General features: G+C 51.8%; 1 protein-coding gene across 3 annotated transcripts in view; it reads right to left on the bottom strand.

The window, feature by feature from the left end:
• Positions 1–11,213: 11,213 nt before the first annotated feature.
• Positions 11,214–19,526, bottom strand: part of ARRDC5 (arrestin domain containing 5) — a 31,030-nt gene continuing 22,717 nt past the window's right edge. Inside the window, exons 3-4 of one of the 3 annotated variants that reach the window (XM_031934763.1) lie at positions 19,209–19,356; positions 11,214–12,353 (exon numbers count right to left, since the gene is read on the bottom strand). In XM_031934763.1, the coding sequence (XP_031790623.1) occupies positions 11,826–12,353; positions 19,209–19,356 (676 nt within the window). In that variant the 3' untranslated portion in view covers positions 11,214–11,825. Of the gene's footprint in view, positions 12,354–19,208; positions 19,415–19,526 lie in introns of all 3 variants that reach the window. The other 2 variants (XM_023185655.2, XM_031934764.1) reach the window with 2 other exon arrangements.

Genomic DNA, 19,526 nt, shown 5'->3' with positions numbered 1-19,526 from the left:
TTTTTTTTTTTTGTTTGTTTTTTTCTGAGACGGAGTCTCGCTCTGTCGCCCAGGCTGGAGTGCAGTGGCCGGATCTCAGCTCACTGCAAGCTCCGCCTCCCGGGTTCGTGCCATTCTCCTGCCTCAGCCTCCTGAGTAGCTGGGACTACAGGCGCCCACCACCTCGCCCGGCTAGTTTTTTGTATTTTTAGTAGAGACGGGGTTTCACCGTGTTAGCCAGGATGGTCTCGATCTCCTGACCTCGTGATCCGCCCGTCTCGGCCTCCCAAAGTGCTGGGATTAGAGGCTTGAGCCACCGCGCCCGGCCCCCTGTTTTTTTTTTAAGATGAAGTCTAGCTCTGTCACCCAGGCTGGAGTACAATGGCGCCATCTTGGGTCACTGTAGCCCCTGCCTCCTGGGTTCAAGAGATTCTCCTGTCTCAGCCTCCCGAGTAGCTGGGATTACAGGTGCGTGTGACCACGCCTGGCTCATTTTTATATTCTAATTTTTTAAAGTTTTATTTATTTATTTATTATTTATTTATTTTGAGACGGAGTCTCACTCTGTCGCCCAGGCTGGAATGCAGTGGTCAGATCTCGGCTCACTGCAAGCTCCACCTCCCGGGTTTACGCCATTCTCCTGCCTCAGCCTCCCAAGTAGCTGGGACTACAGGCGCCCGCCACCTCGCCTGGCTAGTTTTTTTTTTTGTATTTTTAGCAGAGACAGGGTTTCACCGTGTTAGCCAGGATGGTCTTGATCTCCTGACCTCGTGATCCGCCCGTCTCGGCCTCCCAAAGTGCTGGGATTACAGGCTTGAGCCACCGCGCCTGGCCTATTTATTTATTTGAGACAGAGTTTCACTCCGTCATCTGAGCTGGAGTGCGGTGGCGTGATCTCAGCTGACTACAACCTTCACTTCCTGGTTTCAAGCGATTCTCCTGCCTTAGCCTCCCGAGTAGCTGGAATTATAGGCGCCCGCCAACATGCCCAGTCAATTTTTGTATTTTTAGTAGAGACGGGGTTTCACCACATTGGCCAAGCTGGTCTCGAACTGCTGGACTCAAGTGATCTGCCCGCCTTGACCTCCCACGGTACTGGGATTACAGGCATCAGCCACCGCGCCTGGCCGGGGCCTGGTCTTTGTCTTGGGAGCAATGGGCAGCAATGTTGGATTCAGAGCAGGGGAGGGCCCTCATCAGGCCTCTGGGGAAGGGGCCTGTGAGATGCAGGGACTGGCAGGGGCCTGGGGAATCTGCGGGGGCCAGTGGGAGGTGATGGTCCGTGGAGGGTCTGCAGGGGGTGCGGGCAGAGGAGAGAGAGACTGCAGACAGAAAGTAGACAGGTGAGGCTGACACAGGCCTTGGGTTCGGGGTTCAGGGGGCAGGGCCAACCTTGAGGCAGGGACCCAGCAGAGGAGCACGATGAGGGATAAGGATGAAGATGAACTCAGTTTGCCTCTTCCAGAACCCCTGTCCTAAGGTTGCAGGGTTAGCAAATAAAAATACAGGACACCTGGTGGAATGCAACTCTCACCTACACTTTTTTTTTTTTGAGACGGAGTCTCGCTTTGTCGCCCAGGCTGGAGTGCAGTGGTGCGATCTCGGCTCACCGCAAGCTCTGCCTCCCGGGTTCATGCCATTCTCCTGCCTCAGCCTCCTGAGTAGCTGGGACTACAGGCACCCGGCACCATGCCCGGCTAATTTTTTTGTATTTTCAGTAGAGATGGGGTTTCACTGTGTTAGCCAGGATGGTCTGGATCTTTTGACCTCATGATCCGCCCGCCTCGGCCTCCCAAAGTGCTGGGATTACAGGGGTGAGCCACCACGCCCAGCCTTTTTTTTTTTTCTTTTGAGACAGGGTCTTGCTCTATTGCTCAGGCTGGAGTGCAGTGGTGCAATCAGGGCTCACTGCAGCCTCGACATCCTGGACTTAAGCAATCCTCTTACCTCAGCCTCCCAAGTAGCTGAGAGGACAGGTGCATGCCACCACATCTGGCTAATTTTTGTATTTTTCATACAGGTGGGGGTCCCACCATGTTGCCCAGGCTAGTCTTAAACTCCTGGGCTCAAGTAATCCTTCCACTTTGGCCTCCCAAAGTGCTGGGATTATAGGGGTGAGCCACCACGCCTGGCCATGTGAATAATTTATAGCATAAGTATGTTCCAAATATTTTGAGACATACCTATGCTAAAAAATGTTCATTTAATGGAGTTCAGTGGCTCACACCTGTAATCCCAGTGCTTTGGGAGACAGAGGCAGGAAGATTGCTTGAGTCCAGGAGGTCAGGGCTGCCGTGAACTATGATGGCACCATTGTGCTCCAGCCTGGGTGACAGAGCAAGACCTTGTCTCAAAATAATAATAACAATAATAATAATAATAATAATAATTTGTTTTGGCCAGGCACAGTGACTCATGCCTGTAATCTCAGCATTTTGGGAGGCCGAGGCGGGCAGATCACTTGAGGTCGGGAGTTGGAGACCAGCCTGGCCAACATGGTGAAACCCCGTCTCTGCTAAAAATACAAAAATTAGCCGCCTGGCGTGGTGGCGTACGTTTGTAATTCCGGCTACTTGGGAGGCTGAGGCAGGAGAATCCCTTGAACCTGGGAGGCGGAGGTTGCAGTCAGCCAAGATCGTGCCACCACACTCCAGCCTGGGTGACAGAGGGAGACTCTGTCTCAAAAAATAGCAGTAATGGCTGGGCGCGATGGCTCACACCTGTCACCCCAGCACTTTGGGAGGCCGAGGGGAGAGAGGGGTGGATCACCTGAGGTCAGGAGTTCGCGACCAGCCTGGCCAACATGGTGAGACCCCGTCTCTACTAAAAATACAAAAAATTAGCTGGACGTGGTGACATGCACCTGTAATCTCTGTGCTCGGGAAACTGAGGCAGGAGACTCACTTGAACCCGGGAGGTGGAGGTTGCGGTGAGCCGAGATCGCGCCATTGCACTCCATCCTGGGCAACAAAAGTGAAACTCCGTCTCAAAACAAAAACAACAACAACAAGAATAATAACAACAACAAGAATTCATTTAACTGCCTGTCTTGTAATTAACCTGGCAACTCAGCCAGGCCTTGTCCACGTTGCCCCCCGCCACACTGTGGCTCCAGCGACCGGTGGACACCTGACCAGCTGTGGCCCAACGGTGAGAAGGCAGAGGATTTTGTCTCTGGCAATTTGGGCTCGCTGCAGGAAGCCAGGGGTCTTTTAACATGCAGGCACTGGCCCGTCCCCACCCCCAGGCCCTCATGGCGCCAGCTGCCCGGTGCCCCCTGCGAGGCGGTGGCGGGTGTGGGGGAGGGGAGCAGCTCTGAGACCCACTGTCCCCTCTCCTAGGCCAGGAGTGTCCTACTGGTTCACATGCCCATCCGTGGACTGCCCGGAGGGACCACAGGCCAGGCCTCCACCTGGCCATTGTCTCCTGCTCCCTCCGGCCCTGGCGGCCCGTCCGGCTCTGAGCCGACATTTAAGACTTCCTGGGTCTCCCTGGAGTCCTGCAGGCAGTCAGGCAGATTCCTTGTCCAGGTCCGGGAAGGACGGAGGCCTGGGGCAGCTGCCTGGGAATCAGATCCCATGGGGCCGTGCAACTCCATTCCTTGGGGCCGCAGCCATCCCCCCCAGCCAACCCCTCCCTGGAAAGCCGTGTCCAGGGTGGCCAGGCCTGGCGGCTCTGGGCACAGCCCTCCTGGTGCCAGCTGCCAGGATGTGCCAGCCGCGTTGGCGGGGAGAGAACAGGCCGTTCTTGGCTCTCCCGGCTGCCTCTTTGTTCCCGGGCGGAGGTGGGGGGCTGTTGTCCTGGCAACCAGCCCCTTTTCCCCAACACAGTCACCCGAGGTGAAAACTGGGGGCACCTCAGGCCTGGGGGTTTGGGTCAGGGAAGGTCCCTGGTCAACTAAGGTGGCCGAGGAGTTCCCTCCTCCCCGCCGGCCCGGCTTCCCCGGAGTTCATATTTCCCGGACGATGAGGGAGGCCGGGTCACCCTCGCTTTTGGGGATTGGAACGCCGGAGGTGGTGGCAGCAGGGGGTGGACGTTCCTGGCGGGGCAGGCACCGTGGTGGTGGCAGCTGCTAGTCCCCTGCCTGTCCCACGTCCCCCAAGTGGAAGGCTGCAGCTGGTGTGGGTGACTTTGGTTCCCGGGGAGGGGGAGGGTTATTTTGGGAGTGGGGGCCAGGGAGAATGAGAGGCCCCTCCACGGGGGCAGGAAGTGGGGCGGCCCCAGCTGCATTCTCCCGTTGGCCCACCTGGCGTGGCGGGTACCGCTGCTGTTGCACAGGAAGTGTCCTCAACGCCCGCCTGTGTGGTCCACTGAGTCTAGGGACTGGAGGCGGGAGGCAGCTGGCGAGGAGGGGGCAGGGACCCGCTGGCGGTGCTGCAGAGCAGATCAGAATCTTCCAGAAGAGTCCCACTGGGGTAATGGTGGTGCCTATGGAGTGAGTGGTGACTTGGGTTCAGGCCATTTATATGCATTGGCTGGTTTAATCCAGTGTCTTCCGGAGGAAGGTGCTAGGAATGAATTCCCCTTTTACACATGGAGAAACTGAGGCTCAGAAACAAGTAACTGGCCCAAAGTCATCCAGCAAATAAACAGCTGACACCAGGCGTTGTGGCTCACGCCTGTAATCCCAGCAGTTCCGGAGGCTGAGGCAGGTGAATCACCTGAGGTCAGGAGTGTGAGACCAGCCTGGACAACACAGCGAAACCCCGTCTCTACTAAAAATCCAAAAATTGACCGGATGTAGTGGCGGGTGCCTGTAATCCCAGCACTTCAGGAGGCCTAGGCGGGTGAATCACCTGAGGTAGAGGAGTGTGAGACCAGCCTGGACAACACGGCGAAACCCTGTCTCTACTGAAAATACAAAAATCAGCCGGGTGTGGTGGTGGGTGCCTGTAACCCCAACTACTTGGGAGGCTGAGGCACAAGAATCGCTTGAACACAGGGCAAGGGTGGAGGTTGCGGTGAGCCGAGATTGCGCCACTGCACTCCAGCCTCCGCAACAGCAAGACTCCGTCTCAAAACAACAACAACAAACAGCAGAGGCCGGGCGCGATGGCTCATGCTTATAATCCCAGCACTTTGGGAGGCTGAGGTGGGTAGACTGAGCCCAGGAGCTTGAGGTTAAGTGAGCTGTACCACTGCATAGTACCACTGCACTCCACTCTGAGTGACAGAGTGAGACTCCATCTCAAAGCAAAAAATAATAACAATAATTAATAAATAAACATCAGAACTGGGATTCTCATGCATAGTATTTACTATCAGATCTATTAACTCCACAGAGGCCTCCAAGTGTATACTGTACAGGGTAGCTCTCAACCAGGGGTGAGTCTGCCCTCCAGGGCACATGGGGTGATGTCTGGGGACATTTGTGGTTGTCACAACTGGGGGTTGCTCCTGATATGGAGTGGGTGGAGGCCAGGGATGCTGCTCAGCGCCCTTCAGTGCCCAGGATGGCCCCGCCACAGAGAAGGAATCCACTCCTAATGTAGAGTTATGCGCGGTGGCTCACAACGGGCATCGTGACTCATGCCTGTAAGCCCAGCACTTTGGGAGGCCGAGGCAGGCAGATCATTTGAGGTCAGGAGTTCAGGACCAGCCAGGCCAACATAGTGAAATGTTGCCTCTACTAAAAATACAAAAATTAGCCAGCTGTGGTGGCACGTACCTATAATTCCATCTACTCAGGAGGCCGAGTCAGGAGAATCGCTTGAACCTGGGAGGTGGAGGTTGCAGTGAGCCGAAATCACACAACTGCACTCCACCCTGGTTGACAGAGTGAGACTCCATCTTAAAAATACATACATACATACATACATACATTTCCCATCCTGGGGTCGTTCATATCAGCCTAACTGTCAGAGTTTAGGCAAGCAGTGAGCGTCCACAGTGGTTCACATCACCAATTTGGTTGAACTGGTTTCAAGTCCTGGCTCTGCAATGAGTTTGCTGTGTGACCTTAGGCAAATCAGTGAACCTCTCTGATCCTCAGTTCCTGGGCATTGGTAGTGGTCTCTTCCTCAGGGGTTGCCGTCTGGGCTACATGAGATGATGCAGGTAATGGGCTTGAGACAGTGTCATGCTTAAAGCAAGGGTCCAATAAATGTGACCTAGATCACTATTGTTACTATTCAACCAACAAACATTTCCTTTTTTTTTTTTGAGACAGAGTCTCGCTCTGTTGCACAAGCTGGATTCAAGCGATTCTCATGCCTCAGCCTCCCGAGTAGCTGGGATTACAGACATGCGCCACCACACCTGGCTAATTTTTGTATTTTTAGTAGAGACTGGGTTTCACCGTGTTGGCCAGACTGTCCTGAACTCCCGACCTCAGGTAATTTGCCTGCTTCGGCCTCCCAAAGTGCTGGGATTACAGGCATGAACCACTGCCCCTGGCCTAGGAAATTTAAAATTACATTTGTGGCCAGGTGCGGTGGCTCACACTTGTAATCCCAGCACTTTGGGAGGCCAAGATGGGAGCATCATTTGAGGTCAGGAGTTCAAGACCAGCCTGGACAACACAGCGAGACCCCCCCCCCCCATCTCTATTTGAAAAAGAAAATAATAAAATAAAATTACATTTGTGGCTTTCATGATCAGTAGCATTGGCTTAGAGGAAGAAATATAAATGAATTGACTAAATGCGGTGGCTCTTGCCTACAATCACAGTACTTTGGGAGGCCGAGGCAGGAGGATTGCTGGATCCCATGAGTTCAAGACCAGCCTGGGCAACATCGAAAGACCCCATCTCTACAAGAAACTTTTAAAAAGAAGTAGATGGCCGGGCGCGGTGGCTCAAGCCTATAATCCCAGCACTTTGGGAGGCCGAGACGGGCAGATCACGAGGTCAGGAGATCGAGACCATCCTGGCTAACACTGTGAAACCCCGTCTCTACTAAAAAATACAAAAAACTAGCCGGGCGAGGTGGCGGGCGCCTGTAGTCCCAGCTACTCCGGAGGCTGAGGCAGGAGAATGGCGAAAATCCGGGAGGCGGAGCTTGCAGTGAGCTGAGATCTGGCCACTGCACTCCAGCTCGGGCGACAAAGCAAGACTCCGTCTCAAAAAAAAAAAAAAAAAAGAAGAAGTAGATGCCGGGTGCAGTGACTTATGCCTGTAATCCCAGCACTTTGGGAGGCAGAATCGGATGGATCATGAGATCAGGAGTTCGAGACCAGCATGGCCAATATGGTGAAATGGTGAAACCCCATCTCTACTAAAAATACAAAAATTAGCTGGGCATGGTGGCAGGTGCCTGTAATCCCAGCTACTCGGGAGGATGAGCAGGAGAATCGCTTGAACCGGGGAGGCAGAGGTTGCAGTTAGCCAAGATCGAGCCACTGCATTCCAACCTGGGTAACAGAGCGAGACTCCATCTCAAAAAAAAAAAAAAAAAAAGAAAGAAAGAAAGAAAGAAAAGGAGACATGAATCCCGTGGGGCGCGATGGCTTATGCCTACAATCCCAGCACTTTGGGAGGCCGAGGCGGGCAGTTCACTTGAGGTCAGAAGTTTGAGACCAGCCTGGCCAACATGGCGAAACCCCATCTCTACTAAAAATACAAAAATTAGGCGGGCATGGTGGCATCCACCTGTAATCCCAGCTACTCAGAAGACTGAGGCAGGAGAATTCCTTGAACCCGGGAAGCAGAGGTTGTGGTGAGCCGTGATCATGCCATTGCACTCCAGCCTGGGCAACAAGAGTGAAACTCCATCTCAAAAAAAAAAAAAAAAAGGGCCAGGCACAGTGGCTCATGCCTGTAATCCCAGCACTTCAGGAGGCCGAGGCGGGTGGATCACGAGGTCAGGAGATTGAGACCATCCTGGCCAACGTGGTGAAACCCCGTCTCTACTAAAAATTCAAAAATTAGCTGGGCGTGGTGGCAGGCATCTGTAACCCCAGCTACTAGGGAGGCTGAGGCAGGAGAATCGCTTGAACCCGGGAGGCGGAGGTTGTAGTGAGCCGAGATCGCACTACTGCACTCCAGCCTGGCAACACAGTGAGACACTGTCTCAAATAAATAAATAAATAAATAAACTAAATGTCTTCGTTGGTTCCACCCTATGGAGAGGCTGGGTCTTCCAGAATCTTCTGGAATGTGGCAGGGGCCATCATTTAAGTGCAAATGTGTCGTGGCTGCAGGGTTGACAGACACCCTGCAGCAACAGGGAGGGAGGTACCAATATGTTGCAGTTGGAAGGTGGCTGGAGAAGTATTTCAGGGCCATTCCCCCAAGAAGACAAACCCTGGACCACTCTTTTTAAAATTTAATTTAATTTAATTTTACTATTATTAAGAAAAATTGGCTGGATGAGGTGGCTCACGACTGTAATCCCAGCACTTTGGGAGGCCGAGGCAGGCGGATCATGAGGTCAGGAGATCGAGACCATCCTGGCTAACACGGTGAAACCCTGTCTCTACTAAAATACAAAAAATTAGCTGGGCATGGTGGCGGGTGCCTGTAGTTGTAGCTACTCAGGAGGCTGAGGCAGGACAATGGCGTGAACCTGGGAGGCGGAGCTTGCAGTGAGTCAAGATTGCACCACTGCACTCCAGCCTGGGCAACAGAGCTAGACTCCATCTCAAAAAAAAAAAAGAGGCCGGGCGCGGTGGCTCAAGCCTGTAATCCCAGCACTTTGGGAGGCCGAGACGGGTGGATCACGAGGTCAGGAGATCGAGACCATCCTTGTCTACACGGTGAAACCCCGTCTCTACTAAAAATACAAAAAACTAGCCGGGCGAGATGGCGCGCACCTGTAGTCCCAGCTACTCAGGAGGCTGAGGCAGGAGAATGGTGTAAACCCAGGAGGCAGAGCTTGTAGTGAGCCGAGATCGCGCCACCGCACTCCAGCCTGGGCGACAGAGCGAGACTCCATCTCAAAAAAAAAAAAAGAAAAGAGAAAAATTGAAAAATAGACGCAGGGTCTCGCTATGTTGGCCAGTCTGGTCTCAAACTCCTGACCCTAAGACATCTGCCCACCTTGGCCTCCCAAAGTGCTGGGATTATAGGCGTGAGCCACCACACCCAGCCTCAGCCACTGTTTCATTTCAGGCATGCAGGGCCTTGCAGGCGAAGCCAGGCCTTTTGGATTTTACTTCAAATGCCATAGAGACCTGATGGAGATTTTCAGTGGAAGAATGGGATGGCCTGTTTGATGTTGAGAGTCCTTGAGTTGCTCCAGGAATACAAGTGCTAGGTAAAATCCAGGATGCCCAATTAAATCAGAATTTCAGATAAACTATATATATATATTTTGAGATGGAGTTTCACTCGTCACCTAGGCTGGAGGGCAAGCGATCTCAGCTCACTGCAACCTCCGCCTACGAGATTCGAGTGATTCTCCTGCCTCAGCCTCCCGAGTAGCTGCGACTACAGGCGGCTGTCAGCATGCCTGGCTAATTTTTGTATAGATGGGTTTTCTCCATGTTGGCCAGGCAGGTCTTGACCTCCTGACCTCAAGTGATCTACCTGCCTCAGCCTCCCAAAGTGCTGGTATTATAGATGTGAGCCACTGCGCCTGGCCATCAGTGAATGATTTTTAAGCATAACTATATCCTAAATATTGCATGGGATATACTTACACTAAATATTTCTATTGTTCCTCTAAAATCCAATTTAGGTTGGGCACGGTGTCCCAGGAGGCTGAGGCAGGAGAATCGCTTGAATCCAGGAGGTGGGGGTTGCAGTGAGTCAAGATCAAACCACTGTACTGCAGCCTGGGAGACAGACGGAGACTCCATGTCAAAAACAACACAAAACCAAAAAAGGTGGACCAGAGCAGGGTAGAGGCAGGGGAAGGGGAGAAGTGGGAGATTCTGGGAAGTGTGGAGACAGAAGCCCTATGGCTTATTGATGGATTGCATGTGGGCAGATGGCACAGGCCCATCACTAGGAAGACTTTGGCATTGATCCCAAGTGTGGGGGAGGAAGCCTAAGCTGCTGTAGGCAGAGGAGACACAGGATTCGACTCGGGTATGAGACCCACAGAGCAGCCCCGGGGCTCAACAGCAACCTCTGTGAATTATACCAGCACACAGTTTCTCCTCCTTTTTACTGTGATATCATGGGTGTTTTTTTTTTTTTTTAATTAATTTTTTTTTTTCAGACAGGGTCTTTCTCTCACCCAGGCTGGAGAGAAGTGGCATGATCATGGCTCACTGCAGCCTCGACCTCCTGGGCTCAAGTGATCCTCCTGCCTCAGCCTCCTGAATAGCTGGGACGACAGGTGTGTGCTACTACAGCCAGCTAATTTTTCATATACATATATATGTATATGATCCTGTCATATACATATATACACATATACACATATATATACACATACACATATACACATATATACATATACACACATATATACATACCCAAATATACATACATACACACATATACATATACACACATATACATATATACACATATACATACATACACATATATTACACATATACACACATATACATATGTACACATATACACACATATATACACATACACATATATACATATATACACACATATGTACATATACACATATATACATATAAACATATATATACACACATATATATGTATATTTACACTGACTCTTGCACTGTCACCCAGGCTGGAGTGCAGTGGCACATTCTTGGCTCACTGCAATCTCAGCCTCCCAGGTTCAAGAGATTCTCCTACCTCAGCCTCCTGAGGAGCTGGGATTACAGGTGAGCACCATCACACCCAGCTAATTTTTTTTTTTTTTTTTTGAGACAGAGTCTTGCACTGTCACCCAGGCTGGAGTTCAGTGGCGTGATAGTGGCTCACTGCAAGCTCCGCCTCCCTGGTTCATGCCATTCTCCCTCCCCAGCCTCTCAAGTAGCTGGGACTACAGGTGCCCACCACCACACCCGGCTAATTTTCCTTTTGAATTTTTTTTTTTTTGAGACCGTGTCTCGCTCTGTCGCCCAGGCTGGAGTGCAGTGGCACGATCTCGGCTCACTGCAAGCTCCGCCTCCCGGTCCCGGGTTCACGCCATTCTTCTGCCTCAGCCTCCCGAATAGCTGGGACTACAGGTGCCCGCCACTACGCCCGGCTAATTTTTTGTATTTTTAGTAGAGATGGGGTTTCACTGTGTTAGCCAGGATGGTCTTGATCTCCTGACCTCGTGATCCACCCGCCTCAGCCTCCCAAAGTGCTGGGATTACAGGCATGAGCCACCACGCCCAGCCAATTTTTCTTTTTCTTTTTTTTTTTTTTTTGTAGAGATGGGGGTCTCACAATGTTGCCCAGGCTGGTGTCAAACTCCTGGTCTCAAACGATCCTCCTACCATGGCCTCCTAAAGTCCTGGGATTACAGGAATGAGCCACCATGCCCAACCCCTTTGGTACTGTTGACATTCAGGGTAAACAATTCCTGATTGTGGGGAGCCGTCCTGGACACTGCAGGGTGCTGAACAGCGTCCCTGGCCTCCACCCCCTCCACGCCAGTAGGACTCTCTTCTCCCCCAATCCCCTGCAGTTGTGATGGTCAATACAGACAGACATTAGCAGAGGGGAGAATTCCCCCCAAGTAGGACCCCTGGTCTTGGCACTGTGAGACCCCAGTAGGCGGGGGCAGACTCAGGGTGGAAAAGGAGGGATAGGCCGGATTTGGGTCCTGGGAGACCCTCCCAGTTTCCTTGGTCCATTCCAGGCATTCGGTGATAGTTCTACAGATGGGAGACACGGACACCTAAACTGCTAGAGCTCGGGGAGGCTGCAGACAACGTGTTGCCCACACCTTGACTCATCTGAGAGTCACCTGTGCAAGACAGAGAGCTTCCTCCCGGTAGAGACTAATAAAGCTTTTAATATTTAAAAGTTTGGGCACTTAATTCTGGTGATCTGGGCTCACGGGTAACACTCCGTCCTCTGACGACTGGCAGCTGGCAGAGTCCGCCGAGGCGCTGGTGATGATGATGGGAACCTTGGCCTTGAGGCTGGTCAGGGACCAGGGCAGGTGCACGGTGATGACCAGCTCGTAGCGAGTGTGCATGATCTCCCGGTCCTGTGTGCTGCTGCTGACGGACAGCAGCAGTGGGAGGTTGAAGGTGCTGACGATCTTGGTGGTGTTGAAGCGGGTCATGGGGGTGTTGGCCTCCTGCCGCAGAAGCTCGCTGCTGTCCAGCCGAGACCGCCTCTCCGCGCCGGGCGTAAAGCCCTCGTACTGAACGTGAGCATACAGGGCGAATATGACCGTCTTGATGCATTTGCTGGTCTGGTTGTTGATTTCTGTCGTGAAGACAACCTTCTCTCCTGGCGTGAAGGTGTTCTTTTCCATTTGGATTTGCAAGCAGATGGTGCCCTGGCGGCAGCAGTTGTAGGAGACTTTCTCCTCGGCCTCCACCAGCAAGGGGTTCTAGAAGAGGAGGATGTGGGGGAACAGAAACAGACAACCGTGAGGGACCAGGACCACACAATCCACTCGCCTGCCTGATCCACCCTGGGAACTCCTCAAAGCCTCTGGGGCTGGCCGGGCGTGGTGGCTCATGCCTATAATCCCAGCACTTTGGGAGGCTGAGGTGGGAGGATCACGAGGTCAGGAGTTCGAGACCAGCCTGACCAATATGGTGAAACCCCTGTCTCTACTAAAAATACAAAAACTAGCTGAGTGTGATGGTGCATGCCTGTAATCCCAGCTACTCAGGAGGCTGAGGCAGGAGACTCTCTTGAATCCGGGAGGTGGAGGGTGCAGTGAGTCGAGATTATGCTATTGCACTCTAGCCAGTGCTACAGAGCAAGACTCCATCTCAAAAATAAAATACAAATAAAAAGCCTCTGGAGCTTTGGGGACTTTCGTTAAGGAAGAGGCGTTAAGATGAAATCTGGAGCCCTAGGGATTTTGCAGCGAAAAACCTGGAGTCATCTCCCATCTCCCAGTATGTTTTGGTTTTTTGTTTTTGTTTTTTTTTGTTTTTTTTGGAGATAGAGTCTTGCTCTGTCGCCCAGGCTGGAGTGCAGTGGTGTGTGATCTCGGCTCACCGCAACCTCCGCCTCCCGGGTTCAAGTGATTCTCCTGCCTCCACCTCCTGAGTACCTGGAGCTACAAGTGCATGCCACCACATCCAGCTAATTTTTGTATTTTTAGTAGATGTGGGGTTTCGCCATGTTGGCCAGGCTGGTCATGAACTCCCGACCTCAGGTGATCTGCCCGCCTCAGCCTCCCAAAGTGTTGGGATTACAGGTGTGAGCCACTGCACCCGGCCTCTCCCAGTGTCCCTGCATCAAGGTTATTTACCATTCTGAATATCAATTTTTTCTTTCCTTCTTTCTTTTTTTTTTTGAGATGGAGTCTCGCTCTGTCGCTGAGGCTGGAGTACAGTGGCGCGATCTCGGCTCACTGCAAGCTCCGCCTTCCAGGTTCACGCCATTCTCCTGCCTCAGCCTCCCGAGTAGCTGGGACTACAGGCGCCCGCCACCACGCCCGGCTAATGTTTTGTATTTTTAGTAGTGACGGGGTTTCACAGTGTTAGCCAGGATGGTCTTGATCTCCTGACCTCGTGATCCACCTGCCTCGGCCTCCCAAAGTGCTGGGATTACAGGCGTGAGCCACCACACCCGGCCTCTTTCTTTCTTCTTCTTCTTCTTTTTTTTGAGATGAAGTTTTGCTCTTGTTGCCCAAGTGGGAGTGCAATGGTGTGATCTCGGCTCACTGCAACGTCTGCTTCCTGGATTCAAGTGATTCTCCTGCCTCAGCCTCCTGAGTAGCTGGGATTACTGGCGTGCGCCACCACGCCCGGCTAATTTTTGCATTTTTAGTAGAGATGGGGTTTCACTGTGTTAGCCAGGATGGTCTCGATCTCCTGAACTCGTGATTTGCCCGCCTCAGCCTCCTAAAGTGCTAGGATTACAGGCGTGAGCCACCGCTCCTGGCCCCTGTTTTTTTTTTGTTTTTGTTTTTGTTTGAGACGGAGTCTCGCTCTGCCGCCCAGGCTGGAGTGCAGTGGCTGGATCTCAGCTCACTGCAAGCTCCGCCTCCTGGATTTACGCCTTTCTCCTGCCTCAGCCTCCTGAGTAGCTGGGACTACAGGCGCCCGCCACCTCGCCCGGCTAGTTTTTTGTATTTTTTAGTAGAGACGGGGTTTCACCGTGTTAGCCAGGATGGTCTCGATCTCCTGACCTCGTGATCCGCCCGTCTCGGCCTCCCAAAGTGCTGGGATTACAGGCTTGAGCCACCGTGCCCGGCTGGCCTTTGTTTTTTTGTTTTTGTTTTTGTTTTTGTTTGCAGCCTGGAGTGCAATGGTGAACTCATGGCTCACTGCAGCCTTGACCTCCTGGGCTCAAGTTATCCCCCGCCATCAGCATCCCAAGTAGCTGGGACCACAGGCATGCGTGCCACCACACCCCAGCTTTTTTTTTTTTTTTTTGAAATAACGTCTCACTATGTTGTCCAGGCTAGTCTCAAACCCCTGGGCTCAAGCAGTCCTCCCGCTTCAGCCTCTCAAAGTGCTGGGATTACAGGCATGAGCCACCGCGCCTCACCCTATTCATGGATTTAATAAACAAAATTCATTGAAACTCACAAAATTTATATTTTCTGACATAGTCTGTTCTTTGCTTTTATTTTTATTTTATTTTCTTTGAGATGGAATCTTGCTCTGTCACCCAGGCTGGAGTGCAATGGTAAAATCTCGGCTCGCTACAACCTCTGCCTCCCAGGTTCAAGCAATTCTCCTGCCTCAGCCTCTCAAGGAGCTGGGATTACAGGTGCGCGCCACTACGCCTGGCTAATTTTTGTATTTTTAGTGGAGACGGCGTTTCACCACTTTGGCCAGGCTGATCTTGAACTCCTGACCTCAGTTGATCTGTCTGCCTTGGCCTCCCAAAGTGCCTGGCCTGCTTTTATTTTTAAAAAGTTGATTGCAGGCTGGGCGTGGTGGCTCAAGCCTGTAATCCCAGCACTTTGGGAGGCCAAGACGAGCGGATCACGAGGTCAGGCGATTGAGACCATCCTGGCTAACCCAGTGAAACCCCGTCTCTACTAAAAATACAAAAAACTAGCCGGGCGAGGTGGTGGGCGCCTGTAGTCCCAGCTACTCAGGAGGCTGAGGCAGGAGAATGGCGTAAATCCAGGAGGCGGAGCTTGTAGTGAGCTGAGATCCGGCCACTGCACCCCAGCCTGGGCGACAGAGCAAGACTCCGTCTCAAAAAAAAAAAAAAAAAAGTTGATTGCAACATGGCAGATTGTTATTTCTGATATTTTTATTCTACTTATTGCCTGTTCTGTTCTTTTATCTTATTAAAAAAAATGGTTGCAACCTGCTAAATTGATTTTTTCTGATATTGCCTATTTATATTCTTGCCTATTCTTTCATTTTATAAAAATATGGCCAGTCGTTCCCAGCACTTTGGGAAGCCGAGGTGGGCAGATCACGAGGTCAAGAGATCGAGACCATCCTGTCCAACTTGGTGAAACCCCATCTCTACTAAAAATACAAAAATTAGCGGGGCATGGTGGCGGGCACCTGTAATTCCAGCTACTCAGGAGGCTGAGGCAGGAGAATCACTGGAACCCGGGAGGCAGAGGTTGCAGTGAGCCGGGATTGCTCCAGCCTGGCAAAAGAGTGAGACTCCGTCTCAAAAAACAAAAATAAAAAAAGACCAGGCACAGTGGCTCACACCTGTAATCCCAGCATTTTGGGAGGCTGAGGCAGGTGGATCACCTGAGGTCAGGAGTTTGAGACCAGCCTGGCCAATGTGGTGAAACCCCATCTCTAGCAAAAATACAAACATTGACCAGGTGTGGTGGCATGCTCCTGTAATCCCAGCTACTCGGGAGGCTGAGGCAGGAGAATCACTTGAACCTGGGAGACCAAGGGTGCAGTGAGGCTGAGATCCAGCCCTGCACTCCAGCCTGAGCAACAGAGTGAGACTCTGTCTCAAAAAAAAAAAGCGAAAAAAAAAAAAAAAAGAAAAGAAAAAAGAAGAAAAAAAAGAAGAGAAAATGCTTGTATTCCACCAAATGGATTTTTGCAACCCACTACTGGGTTGTGACCTGTGGTTTGAAAACATTGCTGGCTGGGGGTGGTGGCTCACGCCTGTAATCCCAGAACTTTCGAGAGGCCAAGGGAGGAGGATCACTCAAGCCCAGAAGTTCAAGACCAGCCTGGGCAACATAGTGAGACCCTGTCTCTAAAAAAAGAAAAAAAAAAAAAGGAAGAAGAAGAAGGCTGGGTAATCCCAGCACTTTGGGAGGCCGAGGAGGGCAGATCACGAGGTCAGGAAATCGAGACCATCCTGGCTAACAGGGTGAAACCCCGTCTCTACTAAAAATACAAAAAGAAAAATAGCCAGGCGTAGTGGTGGGCACCCGTAGTCCCAGCTACTTGGGAGGCTTAGGCAGGAGAATGGCGTGAACCCGGGAGGCAGAGGTTACAGTGAGCCGAAATTGCGCCACTGCACTCCAGCCTGGGCGACAGAGTGAGACTCCATCTCAACAAAACAAAACAAAACAAAAAAGAAGAGAAAAGAAAGAAAAACATACTGCAGGAGGTCAGGTATGTTGCCTTTTTGAGAACTCAAGCAGACCCTTGACCCCCTCTGACCTCACCTCCCACTTTTCTGCCTCTGGCTTCTCTTCAGCCTTCTCAGGAGCAGCTGGAGCTCCCCCTCCTCTCCTGAAGTTTAATTGCATCTGGTTTCATTCTAAATCCCTGCAGTCTTATTCGAAAATTCGTAGCATGCGTTAGGACCCTGCAGGTGTGAAAGAACCTGCTGCTCTAACTCAAGACAAAACTGGTAGTCCTGTCATGGTCCTGAAGGAGGTATCAAGAGGTACCAAGAGCTACCAGTGTCCCTTTATTTCCAACTGAGCTATTACTCTTTTTTTTTTTAGAGGTACCGGCCAGGAGCAGTGGCTCACGCCTGTAATCCCAGCACTTTGGGAGGCCTAGGCAGGCGGATCATCTCAAGTCAGTTTGAGACCAGCCTGGCCAACATGTCGAAACCCCATCTCTACTAAAAAATACAAAAATTAGCTGGGCGTGGTGGTGGGCACCTCTAATCCCAGCTGCTCCAGAGGCTGAGGCAGGAGAATCACTTGAACCCGGGAGGCAGAGGTTATATTGAGCCAAGATTGTGCCACTGCACTCCCACCTGGGTGACAGAGTGAGACTCTGTATCAAAAGAAAAACAATGGGGCCAGGCGTGGTGGCTCACGCCTGTAATCCCAACACTTTGGGAGGCCAAGGCGGGTGGATCACGAGGTCAGGAGATCGAGACCATCCTGCCTAACACTATGAATCCCCGTCTCTACTAAAAATACAAAAAAATTATCCGGGCGTGGTGGCGGGTGCCTGTAGTCCCAGCTACTTGGGAGGCTGAGGCAGGAGAATGGCGTGAACCCGGGAGGCAGAGCTTGCAGTGAGCCAAGACTGTGCCACTGCACTCCAGCCTGGGCGACAGAGCGAGACTCTGCCCCTCAAAAAAAAAAAAAAAAAAAGAGGTCGGGCGCGGTGGCTTAAGCTGTAATCCCAGCACTTTGGGAGGCCAAGATGGGCGGATCACGAGGTCAGGAGATCGAGACCATCCTGGCTAACATGGTGAAACCCCTGTCTCTACTAAAAAATACAAAAAAACTAGCTGGGTGAGGTGGCAGATGCCTGTAGTCCCAGCTACTTGGGAGGTTGAGGCGGGAGAATGGCATAAAGCTGGGAGGCGGAGCTTGCAGTGAGCTGAGACCCAGCCACTGCACTCCAGCCTGGGCGACAGAGCAAGACTCCCTCTCAGAAAAAAAAAAAGAAAAGAAAAGGAAAAAGAAACTGCTGGCCGGGCACGGTGGCACACACCTGTAATCTCAGTACTTTGGGAGGCCAAGGAGGGTGGATCACAAGGTCAGGAGTTCAAGACCAGCCTGGCCAAGATAGTGAAACCCTGTCTCTATTAAAAATAGAAAAAAATTGGCTGGCCTTGGGGGCAGGTGCCTGTAATCCCAGCCTCCTCAGGAGGCTGAGGCGTGAGAATTGCTTGAACCTAGGAGGCGGAGGTTGCAGTGAGCCGAGATCATGCCACTGTACTCCAGCCTGGGTGACAGAGTGAGACTCCATCTCAAAAAAAAAAAAAAAAAAAAAAGGAAAAGAAAAGAAAATGCCAGCCCTCTGACATTTGTCATCTTGTCCCAATGCTCTGATGGCAAATCACTCCCTGGAGAGGTGAAGTGACTTTGGCCAACGTCCCTCCTCCCACCTCAACTTCCGCCTCTGCACCTGGACTCTGGAAGGGACCCAGAACGAGTCCTACACTCAGCCAAGCGGAGGCTGCACGGCCCTTCCTTCTCCTGGACTGAGGCCACCACCTCTATTGTCTGCGAGCTCCAAGGTCAGTGCTGGAGGGCTACTGAGTGTCCAGGTCTCTCTCCCACCCTGAGGGTCACCCCGTGGGGCCTCTTCTTGGCTTTTCCCCAGGGCCGTGTCTTCCCCTTGACAAGTGGACATTTGGGCCATTCTCCTGGGTGGGGCTCTCCTGGGCTCTGCAGGGTGCTGAGCAGCATCCCTGGCCTCCACTCACTCCATGCCAGGAGCACCCCCCAAATTGAGACAACCACAGATGTCTCCAGACATTGCCAAATGTCCCTTATGGAGATAAAACAGCCCCAGTTGAAAACCACTGGCTTAGTTCCTGCCCTTGTTTCTTTTCTTAAAAAATGTTGGCCTGACATGGTGGCTTATGCCTGTAATCCCAACACTTTGGGAGGCTGAGGCAGGCGGATCACCTGAGGTCAGGAGTTCGAGACCAGCCTTGCCAACATGGTGAAACCCTGTCTGTACTAAAAATACAAAAATTAGCTGGGCGTGGTGGCGCCAGTCTGTAATCCCAGCTACTCAGGAGGCTGAGGCACGAGAATCGCTTGAACCTGGGAGGCGGACGTTGCAGTGAGCCGAGATCATGCCTCTGCACTTCAGTCTGGCGACGGAGCGAGACTCCGTCTCAAAAAATAAATAAAATATATACATATATATTATTTTATTTTAGAGACAGGGTCTCGCTCTGTCGCCCAGGTTGGAGTGCAGTGGTGCAAACATGGCTCACTGCAGCCTTGGCCTCCGGCTGCCCTAAGGTTTCTGACTCACCTTTTGTGAAATCTCAGGGCCTGAGAAGCTGCCAACACCCTTCCCTCCTTCCCTTGGGACCTTCTCTGTCCCCTGCCCGCCCACCTTCCCTCTTCCTCCTTGGAGCTTGGAGAACGTTTCCACCTCCGCCTTTCCCCCATCGGTACCTGCAATGGGGTTTCTTTGTGGAAGGTGGAAGTTCCTTGAACCGATAAGTACATCCTCTTCTTGGCTAAAATGTGTTCCCGGCCCATGCAGGAAGCTTGTACGAAATAGAAGACATGGCCAAATTTGCTGCTGAAGGTAGAAGGAAGCCTGGGAGGTAAGTTGAAATGGAAGTCAAAGGTGTGGCTGCCTGCACTTAACCAATTATCTGAAAGCAAAACACACCAATGCCATCAGAAGGTTCTAGAATTTTCTTCTTCTTTTTTTGCTTTGTTTTTATGTTTATTTATTTATTTATTTATTTTTCTTTTTTTTGAGAC

This window comes from Piliocolobus tephrosceles, chromosome 21 (assembly GCF_002776525.5).
Source record: "Piliocolobus tephrosceles isolate RC106 chromosome 21, ASM277652v3, whole genome shotgun sequence".
NCBI classification, from domain to species: Eukaryota; Metazoa; Chordata; class Mammalia; order Primates; family Cercopithecidae; genus Piliocolobus; species Piliocolobus tephrosceles.
The sequence above is the reverse complement of the archived record's forward strand: the minus strand, read 5'-3'. Positions and strand labels throughout refer to the sequence as shown.